We start from the raw sequence: 24,275 nt of genomic DNA on the forward strand, positions 1-24,275 counted from the left end.
AACCAGGGCCAGGTACTGTGAAATAATGTTTGGGGTGCACAGCACACAATTGCATTTTCATTCACCAGAGGTGCGCTGTAATGAAATTCACTGTCGGAGAAAATGAGAAACAAATAAACAAAACAACACATTCAAACGCGCAACGGAAAACACAAAAACTAACCCGGTTGAGCTCCAGCACCGCTGACATGCTTCGCTCAAATTGAAAGCGTTGCGCTTGAATACTAAACAATGTGGGGGAGAGCGACGTGGTGAACAACAGAGAAGAGGATGACCGCCACAGCAGCAGCGGTACCCCGGTTCTCTCGGTAGGTCCCCATGAGCATTAGCTCTACATTGTGCCCGGCCCCCCCCCCTCAACCCCATCAATGGGCCTCAATATACTTATTCTAAGATTGATGGGAACTTGACGCTGAGGCGTAAACAAATCAGATTGTAATATCCTCCGCACTTTGCCTCACAAGGGAGCGTGGAACTGTGGATTAATTTCAGACGTAATCAGAAGCGGGCCGAGAGGTCTGGGGAGAATTCTCCGCATGGGTCCATTTTAATCAGGAGGAACTATATGATGGAATATAGAACGGGGCGATCAGAGGCGATATTACAGGAAATGCGGCAGCCGGCGGGGGGAGAACTTGAAGGTGTCTCAGCAGCACAGTGAGGAAACGTTGAAACGGAAAAAACATCTTCAACCTTTCTTCCACCGAGAACCAAATTATTTCAGGTTTTTGATTCCCTTTGGGGCCGGCACACATCAGAGCACAGAGAGGTTATACCTTCAAACAGAACACGCTTCAACAAGAGTCATCCGAGTGCTCTCACACACAACAAATCGAGTGGTGTTGGGGTTTGGCTCCGCTTGAACAATTCCCTTTTAAGCCAATTAACACAATTTTGGCTAATGCATTTGCAGCGCTACAAATTTAGCACTCTGACGCCGCCGCTAAATTATCTGTTGCGAGCGCAGGATTTGGAACCAGGAACCAACCACTTGGTTTGGGTGACATTCGATGGCTGGCACGCGGGAGCGCGGACGCCGCCAAAGAGTTGGATGTCTCTCTGCGAGCCCTCATGCTATCATTATGTGACGTCAAGCGTCCCTGGAGAGCCAGCGTAATGCTCATCATTATCCCACGCGCGTGGAGACCACTCCTCCCATCTGCTGTGACCTGGAGACTGAGGCCAGAACCAACAACGGGCATCTGTTGAAGAATGTCGGTGATTCACGATACACAAGGACGCCCATTTTATTGTATCCTTGCCAAATTTTCTGTGGTTGTTAAGGTTATGTGGGATGACAGAGCCGAGGGTTTTCCGATGGAAAGCACCTTGAATACGGTGTTTGTGTCTTAGGACTTAGAGAAAGGACATGACCTTCGCACAAAAACTAAAGCTTTACAAACATTCACCAACATTGAGGTGGAAAAGGAATGAAAATCCCGTCATATATCCAATACCTTAGGTAAACTTATGAATCTTCTTCTTCTTCATGTTCTGCAGACAAGTATACCATCTTCGATCAAGTTTCCTTCAACACTCATGTAGCCGATTTGGGCCAGTACGCAACCGTCAATTTTAAGCAAAGAGACTTTACAGCATTGACTAATATACACATCAAATGAGTATGATATGTCTTCAGAGATAAAGAAAAACATGCTAAATCGAAGTACTGCCAGCAAAGGCCTAGCCAGTGTTCTCTCCTTTGAAATATCCATCCTGGGTCGGAACGTATGTTTTTGTTTTGGCCCGTGTGTTGTGTTTCACTCTTCTCCGAGTACACCGGGTTGCCAGAGATTAAACATATTGGCCCACAAACACAGCGGGCCGCAGCCATGGAGGCAAGCAAACAAGCTGGAAGAACTGAGACTGTACTCGACTTCACCCAACCTAAAAAGACTCGGCCTCTTTGGAAAAAGCACACCGTACTGAGCCTTGCTAAAACCCTGTTACATCTCGTGGTGTGGTGTTTGAAGATAGAGAAGGCTAAGAGCCCAGCCCAGAAGGGTTTCCAGATGGATGCCAGGTGAGCTGGTTTATAATTTGGAAACATAAATAAATCGCAAACCTATACCGTAGCTGATCACCTTACAGTGTACGACTCAACATTTGTCATGGTCAAAATAGAATAATTGCAATGTCTCAAAATATGTGTACAATAGTGTTTTTAAGGCTGCTTCCTTGGCCAGGTAACTTTTTTTACTGAAAAAAAAAGCCAGGTAAAATAATGGTGAACCTAATTAAAGACAAAACCGAACCACATTTGAATGTTGCGCGAGCTAGCTTCGATAATCTCCTAAGCTTCGTGAGACATTCCTGATCTTACCATCAGCGCTCGGAGGAGAGAGTTTCTAATTGAAACAAACAATGGCGGCTGCCCAAGGAGAGAGTTGCCATCTAGAGGTTGCAGATGCGGCCAAATCCCCTAATTGTCCCAAGTAGAAACCCTTTTGCTGTATTAATCATGAAAACATTCGGATGCATTAGGGTGGAGGCAGGCACCTGCAGGCCTGGGTGTTTATCGGCGTTAGGCAGCTGATTTGGCAGCACATCCTCATTAATTGTCGCTCACCTTCATCTGGGCGAACGGCCTTTCATAGCTGCCGACGAACAGCAAGCCCACCGTCTGGGGGAGCAGCCTGAGTGGGGGGAAAAACACACAGGTTCACACCAGCGGTAGCCCTCACCGCCACAGGTGCAGCCTTCACATTTTCCAAGACCGATTCCTTGGCAGAGCCTATTAGCATGCTGCCATACTCAATGATTCACAGGTGACAAAACAATCAAATTCACTTTTTGCATCCACCAACTGCCAACCTAGGGGATCTCGACATGAACATTGTGTGCTTCTTCGACATGGTAGAGTTGGCACAGGCGGTGGAGACAGTATGACTGCAGCTAGTTAGTTTAATCCGCTAGTTACCACAGCACATGGTTTCATCATCGACGGATGGTGCCAGGATAATCGCTCGACAGACGGTTGGCCACGTCTCCGAACAGTTTATCCACGGTGCCAGGGGACAGAATCAGGTGTGTGGTTGGTGTGTGTGTGTGTGTGCGTGAGTTTGGGTGCAAATGGAGAAGCATGCGTGTGTTTCCAAGCAACACTTTCTATGAAACACTGGGGAGCACGCCCCACAGATGGCCCTAATCACACATACTGCTCCCCCTTTCCTCCCCTCTCCCAAGCTGAAACACCCACTGCAAATGCTGCACAGTCTTTCTGGATACTCGCTCTGACATTAGGCACAGCATTTCATTTTTGTTCCATTTCACCCCAGTCCAGGGGGTTGGTGTGTGCGTGTATATGTTGTGTGTCGTGGGGAGGGGGAGCATTGACACTGAGATAAATTGGCAGCTTAACGACAGCGGAGGGTTTCCCGACACGTTCGAGTTAAGTCAGAGGAGCCCTCATCCAGCGTCTTATGGGGTTAAAATAAAAAGGCCTCCCCCCCCCCCCCCCCCCCCCCCCACCAACGCACACACAGTCACGGACACACATAGGGGGCCAGCGGTTAAAGTGAGGCGGGAGGGAGGAAGCGGCCCACCATTAGCAGGGCCAACCACCCGTGCACCGATGGACACCCCAGGGATGCAGGGCAGAGTGTTCACATGGACGCGTCCGACACCCACCCCTGCCTCCACACTGGGGTTTCCCTTCCCTCTGAAGGAGGAAGGAAGTGTGTGTGTGTGTGGGGGGGGGGGTTGTGTCAATAGCCCCCTTTACACACTTTTACACAGTCTGTTCAAGCCGGGCATGGTGTGGCGTTATTCCACCTCGCCTTCGGTATAAAACGTACCAACATGGAGTGAGGGGGCGATATGGTTTCTTCTTAAGACGACAGCGCTAATAGAGTGGTATCGTACCATTTTAGCGGTATCGACATGTTGCATGTTATGCATAGCAACATTGCCTGGGCTTGAAGAGTGGTAATTACGTGCACGGCTAGCGAACGCACCTCAACGACGCGCCTGTCAAACCTCAAGACGCTGACGCCGCTGTGTGACACGCCCGCCTCGGATCACGGAGCGGAGCATGCAACGCAAAGGCACACTTTGATTGGTTCTGTGCAACAAAAAAAAAGCCCAAAAGCCTCTCAATTAAAATCCTCAGCGGCCTCAACAGAAGGAAAGCCGGTTGAAGCCAGTATCCGAAAATAACAAGGGGGTGTCGGTGAGATACGACCTGGGAGGTTGGAGGGGGGGGCGGGTGTGTGTGAGTGTGTGTGTGATGAAGCAGACATCGATCTTTGTGAGTGACTGTCTGTTGTGGGGGAAACAACTGGGGAAGAGCGGCATTTTTTTAACAGCGTGAGTTGTTACAATTTACCAAGCAGAGCTGAGTTAACAAGTTCAAAGGGTGGCGCCTTATAAACTAATACAAATACAACTCTGCCTCTGTTTAAAAGGGCAAAACGAGGGTGTGTGTAGGGTCACTAGTGGGGAAGGGGGGGGGGGTTTGACGTGACCACTGGGCCAGGGAGGCTTACACGCTCAAACGGAGCCAATTGTCTACACGGCCCCTCATATCTACCAGGGGGAACCGGCCTCCCGACACGGGGGGGCGATGCCTTTCAACCCCTCAGCCACGCTGGCTCTGGGCTACAACCTGACGCTAAGCTGAGGTCTAAATAAATGAAAGGAGAGAAAAAATAAAGGCTGGTAGATATAAAAGCGAGGGTTCCCCCCCCCCCCCCCCCCCACCACACACACACACACACACACACATCCCCCCATCGCATAACGGAATGTTCGCTTCAGAAACAATTCTATTTGCTCGCGCCGAAACGCCCTGTCGCCATGGGCAGTCGCCGTAATGGCTTGAAAATCTTTTTTTTTGTCCCTTTTCCAGGCAGAATCAATAGCGTGTGGAGACGCCGGTGCTGGCAGGTGCTGCATTTCAATGACAATGTCAGGGAGGACAGGCAGTTGGCAATGATCAGGCGTCGTCGCAGGATGTGTTGGTTGCCGAAAGCCTCTGGTAAGATAAGCTCAAGTGACAAAAAAGGCTTTGGTGGAGCATTGTCTCCCCGCCCCTTGCATGTCCTACACCAGGGTGGCAGAGCACGGGGCTGGAGGACAGGATTCAATCACTTGGATAAGTTCCTATGGGTCTAGCACAATGGAAACACATCAGCCGACACAGTTCTTTGAGTGGCACACTTGACTAACAATAGCTTATTGGATATTTACCAAGTAGCCAACCACACCTGACTTGACTCTCAATACTGGATGCATTAAAACAGAACGGGCGCTCTATAGAAATAAGGTGATTTGGGATTTGTTAACTATATTGAACACTCCCTTTAAATTCTTATCAGGTCATCCTCAATATCCTGCCATATTAGGGAGTAGCATGGTCATTTCAACCTGCCACGATCCCCCGGCTAATGACCACCACTACGTAGATTAGCATTATTATTCACATCTTGGGATTCAGGGATCGGACCTCATGGCTCAAGGTTGAAACAGGATTCTGTGAACACAAACATTAGCATCTTTGTATTGAACTGTGTTGATTAAGGGGTCTCTGTGTAACTGGGGAGCGAGAGGAGCCCGACGTGCACGCTCTGCTGTTTTTGGGAGGGGTATAATTACCGTTAACAACCACGCGGTGAAAGCCAACACATTTTTCTAAAACAAAGGACGGCGAGGTCATGGTGACTTTCGTTTCAGTCTTTAGCGCTAAACATGTGACATGTGATGTGATTTACATGTGATGCATTTGAACAGTTGGTAACCAAGGGCATATGCACAACAATTGACACTTAACGAGGTGCAATTGCAATACAGCTGCATGTGAACTAATGGATTGGAAAGGAGTTGAAGCTATGTGTATTACACAATCTCCATATATGTTGGGGTTTGGAAGGTTGCTGGTTTTGTTCCCGGCTCCTCCTGGCTGAGTGTCCCTGACAAGTCACCTGACCCTCACTGCTCCCGACAAGCTGGCTGTTACCTTGCATGGTTGATTCTGCCTTCGGTGTGTGAATGTGTGTATGAACCGTTGAAAGCCACTTTGGATAAAAGTGTCTGCTAAATACCCTACATTTAAAATGTAAATGTGTGCATAAAACATTGAATTGTTAGACAGGAGAGTATATTTTGCAGCAAGCGTGACACATTAATAGAAATACCCCCCTCAATATCTAGTCTGGTTTGAGTGACAATTAAAAGGGGTTGGTCAGGTCGGTGGATGCGTGTCATGTCGTCCAACAATTCAGATTTCCGATATGAATCAGAGGGTGGGAAAAGCATATGCTTCTGTGTGATGGCAGCAACTGAAGCCTCCTGCCTCCCGGTGCTACATGCACACCCTTAAGAGACGCTCTGGAAGAAGGGCTGTGTGGGCAGATGAATGCAGACTTCCCTCTGCGACTGCTTCCCTCTTTATTCCACTGCTCCCACTCGCTTTTTTACAAAGAAACCAGGACAGATTTGTAGGCCCACGCCAACACACCATACATCCGGCAGGGCGCTTGCACACAGCTGGCTCGTTTCTCCCCCTTCCACATAATATCTGATCGCTCTCAGACGGAAACAATGGGACTGTCGGCTGCTGGACACAAGAGGTGCGGGCGAAGGCACCGCCGGCCGGCTCTCTGGTTGTAAGGCGGGAGCTCCTTATCTCATCTTCGTGTCCGGTCCATTCAGTCTGGCTGCGCGTGACCTGTGGCATTCCAGTTGACACGTTCCTCTGTCTGGAAGGAAGCCAACCATGTCCACTAAGCCCGTTACCGCTGAGGTGTTGCTTACCACTGGAGCAACGCTTGCACACCATTTAGCTTGTTGCTTCTGGCACACGGCACAAGTATTGCACACAGGAAAAATTCAGTTTTAAAGGGTTGTATTTTTTGTGTCTAATGTCTTATTAGATCTAAGTTAGGTGTTGATAAATCTTTGTTCAAAACCGACCAGGTCGGCAGTAAATTGCATTGTAACAACAAGTTCCCAAGGGCTGAGAAATGGAGTGCGTTGAAGTGGTGGTGGCATTATTTCACAATAAATCCTCTTATTATTCATGCTGTATCAAAACAAAAGACACTGGGGGCCTGAATTATGAGAACACCAAAAAATAAACAAAAGAGCTGAAACAGGGAGTTCACTCACACTTTAAGCTGAATGTAAATGTCACACGCATATTGACGCGCACGCGATGCGTAAGCCTTGGTGAACGTAGCTCGGAGGTCCTGTCTGTTTGGCAGACACAACACGTCTGCACAAACAGTACACGCCTGCGGATGCACACACTCTAGCACGCTCTGACAGCCATACATCAGGTTCTAATGGTGGAGAACCTGGGGACTGAATGGAGGCGCTTCGAGGGCTTTCAGGCACGCCACTACACTGAGAAACGACGCTGTTACGAACCCCACTTTTAGTTTCCCCGGATACAGTGAGACTCACCCCTCTCCTCCGACCTTGGTGATCTTGAGGCGAAAGTCCACAGAGTTGTGGCTGGGAGGCTTCCACTTGAGGATGTCGTCACAGCGGCCGGCCTTGTACCTCTGTAAATGAACCAGCAGAGGAGTCAGTCACAGGGTATTCCACCTCACCATGCAGCCGGGAGCACAGGCCCTGAGCGGGAGCTGTACTTATTAACGTGGGGTGAATACCTATCCCCCCCAGGCACAGGGTTAACAGGATGCAAACATAACATGCCATTTGGCCCAGTCTGCCCGTTCCATTATGGGCTTGATTTGATAACTTGTGGATGGAGAAAGATTAGCGATGTTACTTTCACAATATCCTGAGAGTCAAAAAGCAAAAGCGTGCAGGAAAATAACATAATTGAAGTGAATACAGATATGATTGAAGAAAGACGGGACAATTCAGTGCTTTACAATCTAAACAAAACATACGGAAAGACATGTAATTGTACATTACACTTAATTCCAATGACAAACACTGAGGGAAGAGATTAACATCAGACTATACAAGGTCGACACAGCCTCCTGATAAACACAACGCCACGTTTGTGTGTCTCACCACGGCGATAGAGTAAGCATGTACCCCCGCAACATGCTTGCCTTAATCATGCTCATCATTTATGCATATGTGACATTTGAAGAGGACATGGAACAAGTGTGCTGGAACGTGAGCCACGGAGAGGCTCGGAGGGAGGGGGCGGGCATAGACGAGCGAATGCCATCTCTGTCAGGTTGCCCCGGTAACAGTGAAGTCTACTGAGAGGGAATGTGTGCAGACTCTTGAGAACATTGTCATGCAGCAACATGACTGACTGCAGGTTTCATGTTGACAATCCACATGCTCTTTATGCACACGCACGCACGCACGCACGCACGCACGCACGCACATACAGACTCACACTTAATCACAAATAGCCTTGCGGAACCACAAAATTTACAAAGAATAACAAATACGGATATGAGGATCAGAGTGAGAAACAAACAAAGTCCTGATCCTCAAATATACCCCCGTCTATACTAAAACAAAATGGAAGCTGTGGCCAATAGAGAAAGCACTGTTTGTCTAATAAATCTCTTTTCACCGCCACCTGATTTCATTATTCTGTGGATGCTGTGCTACCAACTCAACTATGCCACCAAACAGGCTGACAGAATGTATTTATTTTGTTCTAAAATCAAATGCATATAGGCCTATATATTTCATATTCAGATACTTATATATTTTTGCCCACGTATTTGATATGCTAACGATAGGGTAGGCAATGTACTTTAGAAGCATTCTTCAACATAATTGGTGACCATGCTGTCCGTCCGCCATCAATAAATCAAATGCTCAGACAAAAATATATATCTGGTATCTGTGGCTGTAGCAGGCCTGTAATGAGCCCGTCCAAGCTGAGTATTTGACCCGCACAAAGATTGCTGGATGGCCTACCTTCTCTGCACCTACCTGCATGGCCCGTGCACACACTGCACCCAGATTCATACACAAGGCTAGGCAGACCTGTTGCTAAAGCTAGGGAGCTAACCACGTGGTTGGTTGGAGGGGTTTAGCAGGGCGGCCTAAAGGAAGGGCTTCGATTTTTTGAGTTCGGTACCTAACCCTTTCTTCAATTGTGAGGATTATTGGGAAATTGATACACTTATTTTTGCCATTAATGATAAATACATTCTTCGATTGTAAAGCTTGTGGTATAAATTACATTATTCTAACTTCTTTAAACTCATAAATTGTCCTCCTAATTCGGATCTAATTATTTTTTAAAAAACAAAGTCAAACCAATTCCCTTAAAATTAAAGTTCATAATGGCCTTAATGTTACTTCAGAAAAATACCTTTAACAGATTTAATCAGGGAGAAATTGACTTCTCCACTCAAATGTAGAGAGATGCAAAATAAGCCAACTCCTTTGTCCCTGATGGAGCTGCATGAGTGGGAGATGGCCTTCATGGGCCTTTTGAAATACTACTGCCTTACAAAGGCTATTCAGCACAGACAGCTCTGGTGCAACATAAGAGGTCAACATTCTTTTGATGTTGTACCTCAACACTCTCCAAAAACATATTTTCTCTTAAGGACGTGGGAGTACAGAACATTCACAACAGTCCACTTTGCCTGCATCTTCGATAAACGCAAGCAAGAAATGGGAGAGAAACCTGAACCTTGGCATATTGACTTATTTTGCATTTCTAGCTCATCTAAGACATGGATAAAACAATGAGGCAATTAAAAGTGTTTTGAATAAAAAAGATGATTGAAAATATACTTCAAAAGCAGAGTTTCACCCAAAACAAACTATTGGATTTTGTGTATCGTTATGTGCACTTTCATAACCATAAGGAACTTAAAGGTGCAGTTCTTAGTGGCATCTAGCTTGAAGTTGCAGATTGCAACCAAGGAAATCCCATTCTCTCCAGAGCCTTTTGTCAGTTCTGGACTACTGAAGAAACATGGAGGGGCAACATGGCGGACTCTTGGGAAGAGGACCTGTTCCCTATGTAGAAACACCCCACTCTAACGTATTTGAAAACACATTTCAAATTTTCATGGGATAATACACAGATTCAAACAAACCTCTGTATAGTATATTCAAGATATTCAAGGTAGATGACACTCAATGACTGGCTAGCCTTTGGTGCCCTTCGTCCAGCCATGTCAGACTCCATTCAATGTCAGACTCGACCGATTGGGAAATTTCTGGGGCAATGGTTACAAATAAATTTGGCAAAAATTACTGTTTGTTTATTTTGCATTGAAATGAACTCCCTCTTTTCGGCCAGGGAAACATAGAAATCTTCAATATAAAAATAACTGTTTTAAAATCCAACTATCTTTGAATGAGCACAAATTCAATCATACAACCGTATGAAACCTTTAATATAACCTTCTTTAACATGAAAAAGATTATTTTGTGAAAAATAACTTAAGAAATTGATGCGAAACAACAGATAAACATGGAATACTGCCCACAGTGAACGTCATATGATTCACAGCTTGTTCAATGCCTGCTAAATTAATAAAAGCTTCATATTGCAGAGATCACGTCGTCACGCAAAGCCATAGAAACCCATTGATCAGTGCCGGCTCACTTCAACAACCACCCAACAACCTTTTGTCTTCCTCCTGCTTTACCTAAATTCTGTTTGTCTTTTCAGGCAAGCGTTCGCATGCAGAACAATGTTTTCCTTTATGAAGTAGAAAAACAGATCCTTACTACAGACATATGTCATCCATCCTACAAAGCTCCTTTCTGTTTGATGATGTGTTTTTGTGTTTAAATCGTCTCTCAAGAACATTCTCATTTAGGCAGGACCCACACGTGCTGTGGAATATAACAAGTTACACTCATAATTTGCAAACATATGATGTGGAACCCCATTACAACCACAAATCAAATCAAACAATATCAGTCTTCGTGGTAAGACATGTCTGCACAAATGGTTGATGAAGAGAAAATAAAGTTGCCGAACATGCTGGCTAATTACAGGCAATAATCTTGTCTCGTGTCTTGCCAATGGTGCCATAACAGACATATCTGAAGGGCTGCTGAGAATCCAGAAGTATACCAACAACATTACACCTGCTACCATGCTGCATCCAATGCATGCACCAATACCTTTCAAGCATTCGTTTAAAGAAAAAGTTCACCAGCGAGCGGAATGAAGTTTTTTACTGGCAAAGAAGTAGCACAGATATACAGTATGTAGGTTTAATGTTTCCTTGCTGTTTTAATACAAATACTGGACTTCTATATTGGTATACAATTTGCTGCTAAAGTTAATACATTTATTTCATCAAGAGATTGTTTTTAGAGTAAGTTTAAATGTACGTCCAAAATCGACATGTGGCTATTGAACTTATTGAGCTATTGAACGTATCAAATAGGCTAATACAAACTGCCTACCTCTGTATGTGACAATTAATACTTTAGACCACTGCTGGCTTATTTCTAACCAATCAGGGCATCCCTTAACTGATTGGTCCAGGGAACCTATCAGGGGAATCATGATAGATAAATGGTAAATGGCCTCCGATGATAAGATCTGAAAAGTCGTGGAGTGTTTGACAAGCTGTAAGTACACACAAAATGCTCTGGAGAATTGGAAAAAAGGAAAATGGTTGTTTGGCTAATATTAATAAGTTCACTAATTATTGCATTTAAATGAAATAAATATAAGTGTTCTGTAAATATTATACTGTTGGATTTCACAGTCAGATGTCACTGTCAAACAGCAGGCTTTGGTGGGCAACGCATTAACAGCTACTGTTAATTTTATCCCATCTTTGGGTTTCCTTTTAGTAGATTTCTGATGGAGGACTTAAACCTCCACCTTGGCCTTTGGTGGCGTTTCTATGAAAGAGGCTTGAGAGATTGGGTGGAACACCTCCTTATATAGTATTTAGGGGCCTTGACTGAAAGCTGGGATATACTTGAGGCCCCGATATACAACAAACACTTATGGTATGTTCACAAACAGCAATTATTGACAAGGAACAATATCGTCATTGTGCTGTATGTGCCGTTTGCTTAATATGGACAAAGTTTCCCTTGCCTCTCAATGTCATTGTAGTCCCTGCTTGACCAGTCATACAAATTTGCATCATACCTCACATTCCATATTATAGATAACAAATAATTACAGATACTAGGTACTGACATAATCCTTTACATTGTGTTGCTGACCCAATGTAGGCAGCTGTGTATTAGGGGGCATGTGGGAAAGGTTGTACTGTTCAGATAGAGCACCCTGCACACTAACGGATTAAAAGTCAGATGTGGCGCCTGGTTTTTGTCGCAAACTGGCCATTTTGTCTGTGTGAACACACCATTTTCCATTTAATTGTAAGTCTATCAGGGTCTTCAGTCAATCTGTTTGTTAATCACTATGACAGTCACTTAACAGTCAGTATGAGTAACATTAGCTTTTCTCAACTTGCATGCACATTTGCTCTCTTCCTTATGATAATTCACAATAATTTATACTTCTGCCACTCATGTGTTATGAAATTGTACTCTTAACACCCAAGCGTATAAACAGGGAGATAGTTGATGAGCTTCACTCCCTCCAATGAGATGAGAGGATTAGATGGGTGATTGTGTTGTTTCATCATCAAAATCATCAGAACGGGGTAGTAAAACCATTACGATGCAATGATGGATGCACTATCCCACGTCGCACTATTAAAAGCGCTTTTAAAAGTGCTATTAAAACGTCTCAGTTTTGAAACCATAAAGCCTTAGCTACACCGTGTGTCTGGTCTCACTCTCAAAAAGGGACATTGGTGCATTAGTTTTTCTATTCAAAACAGTTTTTGAAACTTAACAAAAGAGAAAATTGTTGGCTAAAGGTGCTTTCACAGCAGACGTGTGGAAAGTAAACAATGCGAAAATGGCAGAAGAATGCAGACGAAATTGTCGCGTAGGAACTATTAACCACAGCCGCGGTGCGAATATACTCCATATTCCTATATAATCGTGTAAGCCTAGTGAAGAGGAGCCTTTCAACAAAATATCCAATGTATTCAGAGGTTTCAATTACACCGGATAAGCTAGTGTAGCAACTGGCTGTTGGCGGATGAGGCGGATTATGATGGAGTGAGGGAGTTTTGGAAACGTTAAATAGGCTCTCTATTTTTATAGAAAGTTGGCCAAAACTAAACAGTTGGGATACAACCACACATCCCTGCACACCATTTTATCAAAAAAAGTAAACGTTTGCTTGTTACGCCGACTTCCAGCACTATTCTATGGGATGTACTTAAGTGCAGTGATTAATAACACCTGCATCTCAATTCCATTCTTTGATTTTTACAATGTAATCAATGGCTTGTTGTCTTCAAGCTATGCAATACCAAAACATAAATGTTGGGAACAATGTGTGTGACACTACGTGAAGCATTGACCACTAGTATCTGAACATTGAGGGTGATGCCTTCAAGGAATGGCTGAGGAAGCAGTCATTCCTTGAAGGCATCTTCAAGGAATGACTTGAAGATGCCTTCAAGTCTTTCCCATAAGAGATTTCTCAACATACGTTGTATTGTTTGCCACATTTGTTCTAAAGGTTTTACACTGAGGCCCTAGAAAGAGTAAGTTATGGATAAAGTTTTGCCCAGGTTGATTTAAGCAGTGCAACTGAGCAAACTACAAAATGAAAGAAAGAAAACAAAATAAAATATATGTGATAAGCAGCACACAGCAGACAAAACAAACACCAGCCAATTTCAAGAGCAATTGAGAAGCTAGTGTTGGGAAATTGAAAGTGGAAACAAACAACCAAAAAATGATAGTAGAGAGGCTTTTCTCTGCTATTTTTATAAAATTAGAATTGAAGTGGACAAAAATGTATGCAACAAAATAGTGTGGGGAAAATACAACAGAACCTCTATTTAAAGTGTTGATGATCCGTAGATCATTCATCATAAATCAATGATTGTGATTGTTTTTTTCTTGTGACTGTAATGGTACCATCTACATCTTTTGGTAGGTTGTACCCCTAGTCTGGACACCAGAAAGGAATGGAGGTACAGCCGTCTCCCTGAGGGCTGTGAGGGGGGAGGTTGATGTTCCCCTGGGTCCCTGCAGGGAGCCAGAGAGCCAAGAGTGTTTTTTTTTTAATCTACAATAGAGTAAGAGAAGAGAAGTATAGTAAGAAAAGCAACGCAAAATTGCCCTTGTTGATAAGCATATCCGGCAGGTGTTGTTGACTCATGAGGTATTGATATCCGTCTAAAAGGAAAGTCAAACCCGAGTTGAGAGGAATTGATTTCTTGAAGGGTGTTTTCTTTTTCATTTAATTTACTCGAAAAATGTAGTGGGATCCATGCCCCAGAGTTTGATTGAAACTGACCAGCTTGCCGAGGCGTGTAAGCTCACCTAAGCTCCCAAAAACACATCCGACAATGAAAAGGACTAAAAGCTATTGCATGACATAACCTGGCCTCCCCATCACACAACCTTAAAAATTCTGTTTATCTTCGGGTACGAGTTCACTGCCACTACTGGAGAAATGCATCACTGATGAGACCCCTCCTGCCTTCCTAAATGGCTTTCTGCAAATTGGCATGCATAACACAGGCAAGTCACTGTGGATGGCTAAACACAGTACAGTATCAATAGCCTCCATTTGAATTAGTTGCTTTCATGCCATTGCAATAACACAGAACATACATTTTGGGAACAATGTGTCTGACTCTACGTGAAGAATTGACCACTACAGTACACACGTGTATACATTAAGGATGGTGACTTCAAGGCCACCCTAGCTTTTGGTCTAGGGTGGTCTACCGTTTTTACATTGAGGCCCTAGTAAAAGTAAGGTATAGATAAAGTTGTGCCCAGGTTGGTGAAGCAGTGCAATGGAGCAACCCAGAAAATGGTAAAAAAAAACAAAAAAAACAACAACAAAAAAGAAGATGTATATAAATGTATATATTTGAAAAGCAGCAAACACCAACATATTTCAAAAGCAGCTCAATTGAGCAGCTAGTTTTGGCACATTGATTTGAGTTAAGTGACACATCAATGGGATGGTTGTAGCTTTTCAATTGTGCTGTGGTGGTGGGGGAGACAGCAGTGCATCTCCATGAATCAATCCATGCATCTGCTAATTTCATTGTTAGAGTCTAACTTTTTGGAGCTTTCCCGGGCCTGATGGATCATGCTGTAAGTATAACCTCTTTGGTAATTGCTTTGTAAATTGTGTGATTTCGAAAAATATAAAGAGAGAAAAAGAACAAAGTTTGAACACAATACAAATATGGTTGCTGGCAGTATAGGGCTTTACATGTAGTCTACTGCGAAAGCCATTCAAAGGTTCAAACCGACCAGAGACAACTAATCAAGTCAGTCTAAATTCTTGCAAAAGGACAATGTAACCATCAAAATATGTTTACGAAGTTTTTAAGCTCTCACAACCTCAGCATCAAATTAGTCGGGGCAGTAAACATATGAGATGTTTGGCGTGCCTGCCCTGCATAATCTCCATGTAAGCTAAGCCACAAAGCTCTCAAAGCCAATTTTGGCAATATTGATCAAGGCCTCGTGAAATTGCCTTGTCTAGGTTCTGATATTTGCTTGGAAAAAAACCCGCCGAGTTCTCCTGGGATGTTCGGCAAGAGACCATGGCAATCAATACAAATATAATGAAACACAACCGAGTTGATGGAAGGTAGGAAATGCATGAATACACCTTGCAGCCACCAAAATATTGAAATACCAAAAGCTACACAGATACTACTAAATGACACATCTGCATTATGTTTAAATTAAACATTTATTTACACTTCTACCACCACTGGGCAATTGCAAAGTGGCTTTAATTGACTGTGTAAAAAGGCAATTAGCCGGTGATAAATGAATTTCCTAGGTGAATTCGGTCATCGCTAGAGCAGAGGATTTTCTTTAATCCCCATTCTGTGATAGGGCAGTAAATCAATTGACATGACTGAAAACATTAGCTTTAATTGACGCATCAAGTCAACAAGAACACAACACAGCAATAACAACAATTAATCTCAGAATGCAACAAACAAAAGAAAGCAGGTTTTTCAAACAGCTGGGGTCACACTAGCACTACCATTACCATGCAAGTGAGAGGCTGAGTCACGATATCGAACACAATGATTCGATATGATGATGATGATTAAAGAATAAAGTCAAACAAATAGAATGAACTGCTCCAATAATCCAAAGAAAGATAATCTTACTGAAGCATGAACATCATGAAGCCAATTGTTCGATATTGTCAATTTCCCTAACCCTCTGTGGTGCATGGCTGGGTCTGCCAATGGGAACTTGTTTATGTCCGGGTGTGAGCAACTCAAGGGGCAGATATGAGGTCTCACAATATTATATATAACAATATTTATCAACTATGTGGATAACAACATGTCGTCTCATTGTTCCGCGCTTGGTTTTGCAGTATATAGAATAAATATAGATGAACATTGCAATAAACCTCTCGTCAAACTTTTGTGCGGCATTCAAACAAGCATGCATGAGTGATGCATGAGTCTCATTCATGCATGCTTGAATGAGATGCTGAAATGCATGCGTTAACTATGAAATAGTTCTTTGGTAATTCATCTCAAATGGTCATTTTCAATTTGCCCATATTCAATTGAATCCTGTGCCATTTCTTAGTGATAGCAGTTCACCAACTAGTGAATGTGTACATATTTATACATGGACCAGAATAAAATGTTCATGGGACCCTCATGATCTACGACAACATTACACTTTACAAGGAATTCAAAGTGTTTCCCAGACCCCAAAACTGAATGAGGAAGGTCTCTTTAGGGGCAGCCTTGCGTTTTGTCATTGTTCAGTCTTGACATTAGAAATGTGCTAATGTCAGTTCTACGAAAGGATGAGCAATGTGCTAAATGCTAACTTGATATTTTTGACTTTCCAGGCTGTTTTTCGTGATTGGCTACCTGGCGACAATGATACAGCAGAAGCTCCATGACAAATGAAAAACGCTGCAAGCTTCACTGTGGTTTAATATTAACTATGTTATTTTTACTAATTACACACAAGTAATTAATTCAACCATGCAACATCTCATTCATTGACTCAATAACTCATGCAGGCAGGACTATATCTTTATTTTATAAGTTGTTTGGACAAGAAAGTATGTTTTTCGAAAGATTTGGTAACTTGTTCAGACCGGATAGTAAGGTGTTCGAAGAGGAATCTTCGAAAACGACCTTTAAATTTGTAAGAAAAAACTAGTAAGAAAGAAAAGAAGAAACAGCTCAGACACCCAAGCACATTGATACAGAATGCCCTTCCTTTCTCTGTAGAAAACAACCAGGCCATGTGTGTCTCATGCACTGCATTGGAGAGCGAGTGAAGGTGACCACAGAGTGGGACAAACAAACAGTGGGTGGCAAGCTGTTACCCTGACACTGAGGAGGGCGGCTCCAACCAAGCTAAACAACCAGAACCTCCCATGTACCCTAGAATCACCTTAGGGGTTCAGGATTGGTTTTAGATGTTCCCCAGCAAGAGTATCAACAAGTAAATATTCTACTATCATTTGAATTTTAACATGCAATCATTCACTTGTAAATGTGTTTTTACATACATGTATGCAGAACTTGTTATGCTAACTAGTTAGCTAGTTTTAACTGTTATGACCCCGAAAAGTAAAAAGATAACTTACCCCACATGGCTGGAAGATGAGACCATCAACCTCGTGGCTGACCTGCGAAGTGAAGCTGCCTTCCAGTAACTGAAAAATAAGAATAGAAAAACAACAGAGGTTAACTTATACCAAAACAAATACATAAAGCAAAAAACAAAAGTCACTAAAGCATGGCTGAAAATCTGGTAAGTACATCTATTTAGTAAGTCGGCACTTCTCATACCTGGCACTCTAAAAGCCATTCATGGATCGAGTTTCCACACTGAAAGCTTTGGGGCCAAATGCATCCCGCAGAGATTAAAGAAAATACTTTGATACCTGGCCTGATCCATTTAATTCGCCAGGACCCATAACCGGGCAATGACCTCTTTTAATTGATTAAAGCATGGCAGAAACATCAATGCAGTGTTATGACAGACAAGACTGCAATTGCTCATCCGGCATTAGGGGATTCGTTATGATTGCAATAATTAGAGGGTGTTTGGCTCATTCATTACCAATGACCAAAATAACTGCTGCTGCAGGGGAACCAAACCAGCCGTGCCATATTGCACCATTCTCAGGAGAAATAGGCTGAATATTGTCCTGTGAAATTGCATTTAATTACAGGTTTCCAACAGCCACAGAGGGACAGCTTTAATGAAAATACAACCAGGACAGTTCCTGGAAATTCAGAGAATATTTGAGAACAAATATTCTGATGTTGATCCTATTTCAATGACAGGGTTGACGTGCAGCAGTATCCCAAAAATATGGTTTATTACGCATCTTTTGTGCGCTCAGAAAGCATGCACACAGTGCACAGTACATTTTCTTTGTATCATTCTCTTTCTGATTTGAACAGTTAACAATCATTTCCTTTGCCAAAACCATTATTATTTAATATTATTAAATATTAAACTAAATAACAATGAAAATCATTATACATGAAGAAAATGATCAAATATGGTCATTATTGTCCTCTGCAAGAAGAGAAGTCAATTAGACATGGCTTTCGACAAACATCCAATTCAGCCAAAGAATTTCTTTTGGGAAAACAGGTTAACAAAAAAGATTCAAGTCATAAAAGGAGAAAAAGAAAATTCCTAGTATCTGTCCTATCCTAGTTCCTAGTAGTATCTGTCCTAAACTATGCCAGTTAAAAGTCATGATCAGAGACCAATTTTATTCTTCCCTGTGAGGAATGCGTTATTGCAGCGCTGGAGGCAACAAGTAAGTAATGGTAAGTAAAAATCTGAAAAATTAACCGTTCTGTCAACAGTATAGAGGAGCAGCAATCCCAGTTAATACTAGTCTCTGGTGCAGGCACTGAGCAGGGTTGAGGGGATGACTCATCCCATGATACAGAGACATGTTGAAGTAACACGCCAACACAGACGGGAAAATAGCTCTCCCTCTCCCCATCTTAGATTTCCTTTGGGTAGAAAGACGGTAACTGATATTTTCTATAGGCTCCATGTCGAAATGAGACACAGGTTTCGCAGGCAGGAAATGGCTTCAGTCAATAATGTGGAACGCTAATGCAAATACGCACTAGAGTAAAGATCAGGTAACCTACTCAGCCCATTGAGACGAAAAAGGGCAGAGAGCAACGCATTTATGCCAGACAATCACACACAAATGACACAAGGTAGAACAACATCTCAGCCCCTAAGAACTTCTCCAACTCCTCTTTTGGTAACATTCATAAAATAGCACTGGCCAAACAACACAAAGCCCCTGAACTTTATTCTTCAAACCATTTCAAATGAGCAGACATTTCGCAGTGTGACAGAGGGATGATGACCAGCCCTGTAAACAGAGGGAACGTTTGGAAATAAGGAAGCTGGCAGCAAATACTTGAGGGGGCCACTACTTGTAATTATTTCCCCTTTGCACAGCAGGAATAGGCCGACAAACAACTCAACCCCCACAGGAGAAAGCCTAGGGCCAGGGGGAGCTCCATTGCAACCTTAAAGAGCCATTGAACCCAAAATCCCATTTTCTTTGTTTTAAACATGGTCATTTGTCCTTTATGATCTTAAACATATTAATCTATGCCATTTTATCACTGTTACTGAAATAAGTACCCGATTTAGGGAAAAAATGAGTAAAATCCTATGTTCTCCCTCAAAATACGAACGTTTCACTCGCTTCAAAAAAAGGTGGCGTTCTTTTCCGAGTACCTTTACAGAGGGAGTCTGGCGTAACACGCCTTGGATCGTAACCATTGGAATAAGACGCCCCCCTCTTTCCTAAAATTCTCATATTTTACTCACATTTTTTAAAACACACAGTGTTCGAATTCCTTCTGAATCAGTGGGCTCACTGGATCTTCAAGAAATTCCACTTAGACAAAGTAGAAGCCCAAGAGCAGAATCATTCCACATTTTTCAGACATGCTTGTGATCCATGCATATAGTCAAGAATGTGTAAAAGCCTTGTGGTTTATCTACCACAATAACAACTTAGGGGAAAATATTGGCAAAATGTGACATAACTGAATTTACTCTTTCATCAAAAGTCCTTGCCATTGTTTATATTTCATGCTTTACCTATACAATTCATGAAATGTCTGTAAGCATCAGTGCACAATATAAACCCTCTAGATACCCTCTAACATTTTCAGATGAGAGAAAATGTAGATATTAAAAACCTGTCCGATTAGCAGTGTAGCTGGTGATGCAAATGTAACTTATTGAGGTAGCAGCAATTGATTTAAAGATTGCTACCTATGATGATAACTTCAACATTAATTACAGATAGACCATTTTGTTTTCCTTTTGACAATCTGGACACCATTCACTGTTAATGTTTACTTGTGTGTTAGACATGCACGTACAACTGTACCGTACAAAAACTAAACTTTGGGTTTAGGGTGGGGGGGGGGGCTTGCCACCCATTTTTGCATTTGGGTAAAACATGATTATCATGTTTCTAACGTTTTCTGATAGCCCTTCACCCTTGAATGAACAAATGTATTAGAAAACCTGTGTTTTTTTTGGATTTTGGTGGCAGGGACCTTTAACTGAACAAAGTGTCAGGAGTAGATAAATGGTTCAACATAACAGAGGAGATAAGAGACCCAGCATACAAGCAAGCCTGGTATTTGTTAAAGGAGCATTTAGATCTTCAGCCTCATCCTTATTGATGAGGCTGAAGACTCTTAACATAAAACACCCGTTATTTCACTCGTTATTTATCCTTTGGCAACCATGTAAGGTACCAAGATTTTTTTTTAGCTCAGTCAATATCAATCAGTAGTTTTAATCCAGTAAAACCATAACTAATGGTGAAATCAAGTAGAAGATGAACAATTTAGGAATAAGGACTCCGGCATCCGAGTGAGTCCTTTATCCAAAAGAAAGACATCACAACATCATTTTCAAGAATGATCAATGAGTCAAAGCATTTCACACATGAAAGCTTGACGATCTTGCTGACATAGAGAAGGCTGAGAGCCAAACTTAAAAGAACTACTGGCTTCACGAGGCGATGGAGTGTAGGCAGAGAGATGGAGTTCCATTTCAGTTCCCCTGCCATCTCAAAACATCCACCCACCATTTCTCTGTGCACCCAGGAAAGCTCGGGAGAGAGTTATGAGGCTGCAAAGAGACACACATCTTCTTACAGATGTCGATGTGTGTGCAGTGATAAGCCAAGACACTTCTTTTATATGAAAGCCTGTTTGGAAAAGGACAAATGAGGCGGTTGGTCAGTAATGTAGGGGTCATGTGGAAGGCGAATAACACAGACCCTTAATAACAGAACACACTTCCCAAGAGCCCCTTAGGGAGCAGAGGGAGCAAAATCCTGCAGAGACATCATGCAGGCAGGTGAAAACGCCCACAAGCCCAAACACTGCATAGCAATGAGTGGCGCCTTCTTTCCACCAGAAGGGAGGGAATAAATGTTGAGGATGATATAAATGGGGGGCAATTTTCTGCCTCATCCATTTTTATGTCTGAGGCTCATTGCACACAGCCTATAGCATAGTGAGCCGTGAATCGTACCGTGGCTTTGTTGCAGCCAAAGCCAGAGCCAAATCCATGAAATAAATCACAGAGGCAAGACAAGTAAATCTATTATTCTATTCCCCTTCTATTATTTTTTGAAAACTGACACAACACTGAGAAAAACAAAGCAGATTTCAATGCAGAAACTCCTTAACTTTGTTTGAGTTTACTAGTGCAGTTTTACCGTTTCATCCAATGAATAAATGATAAAATCTGTTTATATACATGCAGCCAGCACCAATGTTTGTATTGGCTGTCACAGTAAGCCACGCAGGGAAGTTTGCCTGGCAGCCTCACCTCTGAAAACCTCTCCTCTTCAGGTAAAGCCGCTGGACAGGCTCCCAGCCTCTCAGCCTGTCTGAGACCACTGAGGAGAGACCACTGATTGTCCCTTTCACCCCCTGCTTCAGAATGATTTATTGCAGAATGCAAACATCCACCCAAATGCAAGGCAATTTCCCTTTACCTTTGTGAGATTACTTGGATGTTATTGTATGACAAAAATCATCAGAAAATCATCATCAATAAGAGACGTGTTTCATGGCAAACCTATATTAACACCAACCTCTAAAAAAGATTAAATGCAATGTCTGTCGCATGGGGTCTCTCAATCAAAACCATTAGAAAATATGTCATTCATTGAGAGTAGCGTGAGTAGCGTGTGAACAAAGTGACGTAACATATCTAACTTGCCATTAGATGAGTCAAACACCCATAAAGCTGTAGCTCATGCTATCTGGCTAAATTAACCGTGCATAGTATCTGCGCTGTCATCCAGGGTCAAAACCATCATACACAAAATAACTAAGAACGTGTTGAATGTTGTGATGTTACATTGTAACTGCATCATAAGCTTGGTGGCTGGCATGAGACACTTGTCACAGAAGCACATCAAAGTAAGATAGATCTATATTGAAACATAATTTCAGAAATTACAACTACTGGGGATTATGGGTTCCCCTGAGGTTACCGGGTAAAGGGGGTATGTCGCCATTAACAGGCCACCAAATGGATAGCACTAGTTACCTTGAATTAAATATGATTTTTTTTCTTGGGTATGAACATTGTTGGAAACATTTATGTACCTACATAATAATGTAACGACAAAAAATGTAATTGAAAAAATTGAAAAGCAAAATTTCACATACTTTACCTTTAAATACATCCATCATCTAGATTCCATTTTGTTAAGAGTAAACCAATACGGTCAAAACGTCTCATTCAAATAAATAGGTGTCACTGCTTAAATACCGGCATACAATAACAACAGAAGCGGTCTGGCATGTATGCCATAAAGTCTACAATTAGACGGATGCGTGTGGGCTGTTTTTAGCAGTGCATTGACAGTCCGCCATCTTCGCAGAGGCATCTCCTGCTGCGCATGCATGTAGGTATAGCACAGGGGGAGAGGCTTAACAGGCTGAGCCCAGGGAGGCCATGAGGAACTAATAGGAATGGCCTTTCTGAGCTACAAAAAATTTGGTGCTTCTGAAAAACTGCAAACTCTCAAAACGTACATTCCACTTCTTTAACCTGAGGGCTTTATAATTTATTTCTCCATCATGTTTGAATAACTGAAAAGCGGCAGCAATGCACATATATTTGTCGGTACTGCGGGGAAAAGATCACCAGCTGCCAACCTAGAGACCCCTCTCACTCCTGCTCCCACTTCCTCAGAAGGATCCATCTTGGAAGGCATTAGAGGTCCACTGCCACCTGCACCACCCATCACCCCTAAAGCTTCTTAGAGGTCTACTGCCACTGGCATCACCCGTCACCTCTGAAGCTTATTTTTTTCCTGAAGTGCTCCAGCTAGTAAACAGCCGCTCCAAGCTGAATCCCCTGTTGTGCAACTACAACTCTTTTTCACCTGCTGCAATCTCACAGACTCCTTTCACAGTTGTCTTTTTCTGCATATCCTTTGCACTTCCTCTGCATATCTCTGCCTCTTATTTCATGTGGTTGCTGACTGCCCTGTTTAATGTATGCACCTGTACCCAAACAAATTATTGTATGTCTCGTCGTGTTGGCTTTGGAATTCTGATATTTTGAGCACTGCAAGCATCACCGTCAGACCGCTGCCCACTATGATGCAGCGCAAGTAGCGGAAAATGGGATTGTCTAATAGAGTCCGATGCAACTGTGCTCTCTACTCTGAATAATACAAAACCTCCCACAAGATAGGGTACACAATGATAAACTGTAACAAAGGTCATAAATAAACCAGTAATACTTCAGGAGCGCCTTATTCACCCTTTACACATTCCGTTATTAGACATTCTCCATCTTGGCCCAGGCATACAAGGATCATCTCTTCTCTATTATGCATGGTGACTCGCACAGGTCCAGCAGAACAGACATCGCAAAATATTTCAGCAAATGTATTCCCTCAATGTTATCCTTTGTGCCTCGGCACACATGGAGCGAAATTATTCAGTTTTCATTCCACAAAACTGGATTATACAGCCTTCCACGGCCACAGTGTAGCATCGTGTTCAAATGCTTAATCAAATATGGAGGAGAGTGATTGTTATTCTAGTCAGGTGTGTGTGCGCGTTGCCTCTAGCACTTTTCATGCCTAATATGAAAGGCCTTTAGCAGCCAGCCTGCAGTTCCCCGGCTCCATGTTGCCGTTAACATGTGTTGAGGAGGATGGAGTGTGTTTGCTCACCTGCTTTGGTGGTATTTAGTCAAACCAGTTG

The 24,275-nt window shown here is 42.8% G+C and overlaps 1 protein-coding gene across 2 annotated transcripts in view; it reads right to left on the minus strand.

Annotated features, from left to right (window-relative positions):
• Positions 1-24,275, minus strand: part of rngtt (RNA guanylyltransferase and 5'-phosphatase) — a 65,197-nt gene that overhangs the window by 5,849 nt on the left and 35,073 nt on the right. For both annotated transcript variants that reach the window (XM_079754116.1, XM_079754115.1), the window contains exons 12-14: positions 17,597-17,665; positions 7,405-7,505; positions 2,570-2,636 (exon numbers count right to left, since the gene is read on the minus strand). In XM_079754116.1, the coding sequence (XP_079610242.1) occupies positions 2,570-2,636; positions 7,405-7,505; positions 17,597-17,665 (237 nt within the window). The remainder of the gene's footprint in view (positions 1-2,569; positions 2,637-7,404; positions 7,506-17,596; positions 17,666-24,275) is intronic.

Source organism: Pollachius pollachius, assembly GCF_949987615.1.
Source record: "Pollachius pollachius genome assembly, chromosome: 16".
Taxonomy (NCBI): Eukaryota; Metazoa; Chordata; class Actinopteri; order Gadiformes; family Gadidae; genus Pollachius; species Pollachius pollachius.